Raw genomic sequence first — 7,500 nt, 5'->3', positions numbered from 1 at the left:
CTGTCATGAACGTGTCATAAACAAGTCATAAACGTTTATGACATAACGCTTCTGTTATTAAGTGACATTCGGTTTTTGTCATGTTAGGATTAGGTTAGGATTAGGGTTAGAGGTTAGAGGTTAGGATTAGGGTCACTCTTATGTCGATACTGTCAAGTAAAGTGTTACCGAAACTACTTTATAAGTATATATTGGGGCAGCCGTGGCCTACTGGTTAGCGCTTCAGACTTGTAACCGGAGGGTTGCGGGTTCGAACCCCGACCAGTAGGCACGGCTGAAGTGCCCTTGAGCAAGGCACCCAACACCTCACTGCTCCCCGAGCGCCACTGTTGTTGCAGGCAGCTCACTGCACCGGGATTAGTGTGTGCTTCACCTCACTGTGTGCTGAGTGTGTTTCACTAATTCATAGATTGGGATAAATGCAGAGACCAAATTTCCCTCACGGGATCAAAAGAGTATATATACTTATACTTATATTATGATAATTATGTTTTGACATACTGTGCTGAGAATGCCCAATCCGTCTCTAAAATATATCTCCATACGATACGGTAGGCCACCACTGCATCATCTACCCACTCCATAGAGGTGAATAGCCTTGGGTGGCGAAGTACAATATTGGCATCTGACCTCCTGATGTCATTTCTCGTCTCCTCCCAAGTTAACCTCTCCATCCTCTTCTGCCGTGTTATCCCAATGAAGCTAATTGGCAGGAACTAGCCGACAGGGAAATTGAACACAAGGCGGAAGAAAGTACATTTCTAAAATGGGCATGCTGGATGAATAAGGTGAATAGGCTATGATTATATGCTATCGACACTAGTTAACCCCAATTTGTAGGACTTGAACCAGCAAACAGCAGCACCTCAGATCGGAAGTTGAGCATGCTGACAATCAAGCTAAAATCCCAGGCTGCTTAGCTTTCATGTCAGCACTACTCTTAAGACGTCGGGGAGTGAGGTTTACTAACATTCCACATACACTCACCCCCCTAAACCTCACCCCCAATCCGGGTCACGGCACCAATGTAACCTGGGTTGAGTTGAACCTGCGCAGTTCAGCCCTACACACGCCCGGACTTAAACCCACGAACAGCAGCACCTCAGATCGGAAGTCGAGCATGCTTACAATCAAGCTAAAAGCTCAGGCTGCTAGCTTTCATGCTACTCTTAAAGCGTCGGGGAGTGAGGTTTACTAACGTTCCACACACACAGCTAGCTGGCAGCCGTTACACTTGTAGAAAATTCGGTTTAAAGACAAACACACAGAAAAAATGCACCAAAAACAAAACCTCCGGAGAGGTAGACTACAAATTTGTCATTGCATGACAAAGCAATGAACGAGGTAGATAGGTCAATAAGGCGTTTGACATGACGTTTGATGCATCCACCATTAGTAGGAAGGGAGGTTTTTGGCATCATTCCCGCACTATACTGTTGACGCCACCTTTGAAAATCATGCCGAAAACATGTCACAACATGAAACAACATGAGGGATGATCCAGAATGGGATCTGTGGCAGCCGAGGAGAGAAGAGAGGGAAAAAAACCTCTCACGACATGATTGTGTGAAACATTTAGCGTTCAGTACAGCTGTCAGTGATCTCTTCTTGTGGTGGTGCCAGTTTCTCTGTCATATGCACAGGGTCTGAGTATCTCTAATTAGCCGCAGGAAACATGTATGGAGCCTAAGGCGAGAGGCTAAAGGACTCTTTGATTATGGTAGGAAATTGGGACCACGTCCCTTGTTGGCACCGCCTTTGGTCGCCGTGGCGTCGGCAGTGCGGTCTCCCTCGCATTGCTGTGTAATTCGCTGAACCACGGCTAATTGACAGAATTAGCAGTTGGAATTAAAGACCTGGCTTTAGCGCTGCCCGTCTAGACCCCCGGGGTAATTGTCTGCACAAAGGAAGCCAATGCTCTGAAGGCATGTCTTTTTTTATTCTCTCGCTCTTTTTTCCTCTTCCCTGATGGATTCTGTCTTTTCAATTCACCGAATCGAAGGCCGTTGTGTCTTCTAGACTGCGGCTTTTCAGCTGGTACAAGCGTGAGCCGTTCCAAGGTCGACGCGTGGCCTCGCTGAGGATTTTAAGGATGCAGTTTGCTGAGGAGGAGACCTGCATAGTGGAGGAGGAAATGGAAATCATCCATATGCCATACCTTGAGTACTGTTCTAACATCGCCATACATCAACAGAATCTCTGGAGGTGTCATTCGTTTGTCTCTGTTTATCCTATTTAGAGATCTTCACATGCTAGAAAAAACATTATTTCACTTTTCTTGGGGACTGACTGATTGTGGTAATTTTTCCAATCACTCCTTCTTCCAAGTCCAATCTTGCATAAATAAGCAGACTGTTTCTTGGAATCAACAAATGAGTCTTCACTTGAGGACCAGGGAACACTCTGCCGGCTGACACATAACTGTAGGCATCCAAACCTGTATCTACTCAAAAGGTGTTTTTTTTCCCCCTTTACACCTTGCGTTTCCATGGTGACCGGAAAGGATCAGTTTGTATAGATGTGTCTCCTGCTGGAAGGCCTTATATGAATCAGCTGTGCCAAAAACAGTTCATAAGCTTTCACAGATCATTCCATGTATTTAAGTATATGTCTGTCTGTCTGTCTGTCTTTCTGTCTCTCTCTCTATCTCTGTGTGTGTGTGTGTGTGTGTGTGTGTGAGAGAGAGAGAGAGAAACGAGAGAGAGTGTATGTCTGTCTATCTTTTATGAGTAGCCTAATACACATGACTTTCCAAACAGTAAATAACAGCCACTGGGCGAATAATTACTGACCAAATGGAGTGAGACAGGAAGTCCTTAATGAGTGAATTGTGCCTTGGATAGAGGAGATAAAACCATTAACATCTTTAATATGCTCTGATTCAAAGGCTGTACTAAGGTTAGCATAGTGCTGTTATGGTCAGTCGGATGCTACTGCAGTGATATGATGCATGCAGTGCACTTATGGTCAATGAAATATGATTCAATGCTGTAATACCATTATAATAACCATGGCACGTTGTTGTCTTGAGATTGGTATTCACACAATAGATCACTCGATAATAAGCCAGCCATCACACAATGTGTTCCCCATGTGAGCTGGATTCTGCACACGGTTTTCTCCCTAATAAATGGGAGTTTTGCCCTTCAATTGGCAATGTGCTGTATGTATGAACTGTATGTAAAGACTTGCAGCTTGCTAACCTCCCCACTTCCTTCACTTCGCTCTCTCCAGAGACCAAGCCGGCGTGCACCTTTAACGGGATAGAGTACCAGGATGGGGACATGTTCCGCATGGACGCCTGCCGCTTCTGCCGCTGCCAGGGGGGCGTGTCCGTCTGCTTCACTGCCCAGTGTGGCATCCTCCACTGCGAGCGCTACTACGTCCCCGAGGGCGAATGCTGCCCCGTGTGTGAAGGTACACACACACACACACACACACACACACACACACACACACACATATGTCTACACTCCCAGATACCATACCAGATACTGCTATCCATGTGTGAGCACACAATCAAACCTAGATTAGGTTGTTTGTGGTGACTCCTCAGACAGATACACACAAACAGAAAGGTAATGGTATATAGCTTGTGCAGCAGTCTTCTTAACTGAAGGACAAGCAGGTAATATCTATGTCAGCCTTTAAAAGAGACATATGTTCATCCGTGACCCCCACAAGGTGTTGAACAGCCAACCACTTATCCATCTCTAAATACATTACGGCGATGAAATAAATTCCCCAGCTCACAAGATGAAGGACAGCACAACGGGGGAAAAAAACTTAGTCTCACAGTCTGCCTTATATACAGCGGTGCAAGGCGATGTATTGCACACAGCGACTAAATACTACTCAGCTTCTTATCGACCAGAAAGCACTTTACAGTTGGGCTCAGAGCGGCAGTGTCATCGCTGCAGACTGTGTAACAGCAGCCCGTGCATATGTTTTCAGAAATCAATGACAACATATCGACTTGAGGTGGAATAAGCAACCGAAGTCTTGCATTGTAAAGACCAAAGGAGTCGAACTTGACTTTGAGTCCCAAAACATGTCCTTGTTTTGTCCGTGTGTGCTTTTCAGCCTTGTACAGTATGCCTGAAAGGAGTGAATAGCCTGCCATGAGAGATAGAGAGAGAGAGAGAGAGAGAGAGAGCAAAAGAGAGAAAACTCAAGACATAAAGTAGTTTCTGGTCATTAACAGAATGTGTGTGCCATGATGTTCTTTATGGCGCAAACAGACAGCAGTCACCTTCATGGTATTTCTGAAGGGGTGGTGAGAGAGGTGGGTAGAGGAGGGCAGAGACTCCATCTTAAATGATTCCTTCAGTCAGTGGTTTCTTGCACCGCTCTGACACATCCATGATGTAGCCGTTTTCTGTAATCAGAGCAATCCATCAGGCTGCCAGTCAGCCTCACACACAGCAGTAGCCAGTCAGCACACACACACACACACACACACACACACACACACACACACTCACACATACACACACACACACACACACACACACACACACACACACACTCACACACACACACACACACACACACACACACACACACACACTCACACATACACACACACACATACACACACACACACACACATGCACATAGACAAGCCTACATGAACAGAGGCAGTCCTCACAGATAGGCAGTCCTCACAGTGAGATCCAGCATGACATGTACACACTCACAGACTGAAACACACACACACTTACACATGTGCAGGCAAGTTGGCATGCAGTTTCTCTCTTGCTGTTAATTTTAATGTTAATGTATTGTTTATAGATGTCAGCCAAGAGCCATAAACAAAAACATAAACATGTAATGGCTCTCTTGTTTCTCTACCTCAACTATCTTACTCTCTCTCTCTCTCTCTCTCTCTCTTGCTCCTTTTATCTTTCCCTGTCTTTTTATTTCACTTCTTTATCTTTCCCTCTCTGTTGCTCTCTCTGAGTCTCAGTCTGATTTCATCTCTTCCTCAATTATATTCTATTGGTCGAGTTGTATCACAGTAATAACTCAATAGTATTGTGTTTGTGCTCTGTCTTTCCTTCTATCCTTCCCCCCACCCATCACCACCATCACCCCCTCCCTCCCCATCATACACCCATGCTGCTCCAGACCCCATCTACCCGGTGCTCAACTTCGCCGGCTGCTACGTCAATGGGCAGATCCTGGCCCACGGCGACCATTGGCGCGAGGACGACTGCACCTTCTGCCAGTGCGTGAGTGGCGACGCCCGCTGTGTGGCGGCCGCCTGCGGACACAGCTGCCTCCACCCGGTCACCGTGCCAGGCGAGTGTTGCCCCGTCTGCGAAGGTAAGCCCACATGCACACACACACACACACACACACACACACACACACACACACACACACACACACACACACACACACACACACTTACTCATAAACACACACACTGCTTGTTCTCTTACACTGCCGGGACACTAAGACTTTGCTGGAGACTTTGCATGGTTAAAACTGCCATGTTGAAGGAATGGATGCGAGGCACATGACGTCACTAGCCATTCTTGGGAGTGAATGCTGAGCTTTACTGTTCCTTGGTATTTTACGCCCCCAACGTTGTCTTCAAGGCAGCGCTGCCTGGAAGGCACTAGGGTTAGACATGGGTTAAGGTTAGGGTTAGGGTTGGGGTTAGGTTTAGGATTAGGTGCCTTTAAGTCAGCGGTGGCAACGCTGCCTGGAAGACAACGTTGGGGGCATAAAACACCATCGTGCATATTTACTCTGACAGCAGTCATCTTCATGAAGTGTATTATTATTATTATGACTGACTGGTGATTTAGTATGGCTGGTGTGTGTGTGTGTGCGTGTGCGTGTGCGTGCGCGTGTGTGTGTGCATACGCGTGTGTGTGCAGCTTGAGGTTACTTTATACACAACAAACTTGGTCAATAAAAGACTATGGTACTCTTTGAAATATCATAAATGTGTTCCATCTGGGCAATAACAACCTACAGTATATATTTAATGTCAGAATGGCTCCTCTGCTCCGTTTGCCCTTAAAGTGCTCTGTATAGGAGCTCCCTATGTAGCTGTCATTATAGCTTTTAGTCACTTCAGCGTGCAGGAAAAAGCGGGCAACCGCTGTGTGTCTGAATGCTGCAGCGCCTTTAATTTGTTGATGCGTACACCCTCATTTCCTCTGCCTGTCCATGTGTAGTTTATGCCTGCAGCTGATAGACAGTATATCCACTTGACTATTGATTTTTGCAGAGAAATCAGTATGCTCCATTTTGTCGAATAGACTAACGAGCTGCCAACTGTAATGTGTATTTAATGTTGGTGGGAGAAGACTCTTGTGCTCTTTTGGTTTTGTTTATGTTTATTGTCCTTCATGGTAGCCAACACATGCTTAGACCCCTTTGTGGTTTTCATTTCATGCTTTTGTAGTTTACTATTTGGCATTCCTTGTACCTCTCTCTCTCTCTCTCTACAGATTTTTGTTTGATTGTATTGGTTCACCCATACTACACCCATACCCACCCCCACCCTCACCCCACCCCCCATTGAAAGCATCCATCTGTTTGTTATTGAAATTAGTCTCTCCACGTGAGTCTGCTTTTTCCGGGTCACCTGTTTTAATCAGCCCTTAGGTCGGGCAGTGTTTTTTCCCCATTTTTTTTTTTTTTTTCTCTGTGAGTTGGGGCCTGAATTTCTCAGCAGGCATTAAATCGGCCAGCCAAAAGGTCTGATTGGGACCTTTGTCTCACAACAGCTGGAGTAAATCTCTATCAGGGCACGATCAAATTATTCTGGGAGACTGTGAGCATCTGTGTGTTCGCGTGGGTGTGCGTGTGTGTTTGTGTCTGTGTGTATGTGTGTGTGTGTGTGTGTGTGTGTGTATTATGTGTGTGTGTGTGTGTGTGTGTGTGTGTGTGTGTGTGTGTGTGTGTGTGTGTGTGTGTGTGTGTGTGTGTGTGTGTGTGTGTATTATGTGTATGTGTGTGTGTGTGTGTGTGTGTGTGTGTATTGTCTGAGTGTGTATGTACGTGTGTGCATTGTTCTGTGTGTGTGTGTGTGTGTGTGTGTGTGTATTGTCTGAGTGTGTATGTCCATGTGTGCATTGTTCTCTGTGTGTGTGTGTGTGTGTGTGTGTGTGTGTGTGCCCCCATGATGCTTGTCCCTGTCCGTGTGGCTGTGTTGTGTATTCGCTCTAACACAGTATTCAAATTTAGCCCTGTCACCCCTGATGCATTTTTCATATGGCTTCTTCAGAATGGTGTTACGGTCACTTAGGGTGCTGCTGCGATGGCCTCTCCATCTGTTGCCAATATGCCAGGACTTCCACTCAACCTAGAGAATAGTGATCTCTGATAAGGCTCTGTGTAGAATATGAATCTCACTATTATGTGTGCTACATATATGTAGCCCCATATGGATGTAAGCATACCCAGGAAGTGTGTGTGTGTGTGTGTGTGTGTGTGTGTGTGTGTGTGTGTGTGTGTGTGTGTGTGTGTGTGTGTGTG

At 46.0% G+C, this 7,500-nt stretch overlaps 1 protein-coding gene across 1 annotated transcript in view; it reads left to right on the top strand.

Moving 5' to 3' along the window:
* Positions 1–7,500, top strand: part of crim1 (cysteine rich transmembrane BMP regulator 1 (chordin-like)) — a 106,815-nt gene that overhangs the window by 69,915 nt on the left and 29,400 nt on the right. Inside the window, exons 6-7 of the mRNA XM_076300775.1 lie at positions 3,235–3,417; positions 5,131–5,328. Coding sequence (XP_076156890.1) covers positions 3,235–3,417; positions 5,131–5,328 — 381 coding nt within the window. The remainder of the gene's footprint in view (positions 1–3,234; positions 3,418–5,130; positions 5,329–7,500) is intronic.

The sequence above is a fragment of the Alosa pseudoharengus genome, unplaced genomic scaffold (genome assembly GCF_046254945.1).
Source record: "Alosa pseudoharengus isolate Yale_2024_CS ecotype anadromous, Long Island Sound unplaced genomic scaffold, YU_APseudo_1.1 YU_APseudo_1.1_scf_22, whole genome shotgun sequence".
Lineage (NCBI taxonomy): Eukaryota > Metazoa > Chordata > Actinopteri > Clupeiformes > Clupeidae > Alosa > Alosa pseudoharengus.
The sequence above is the reverse complement of the archived record's forward strand: the minus strand, read 5'-3'. Positions and strand labels throughout refer to the sequence as shown.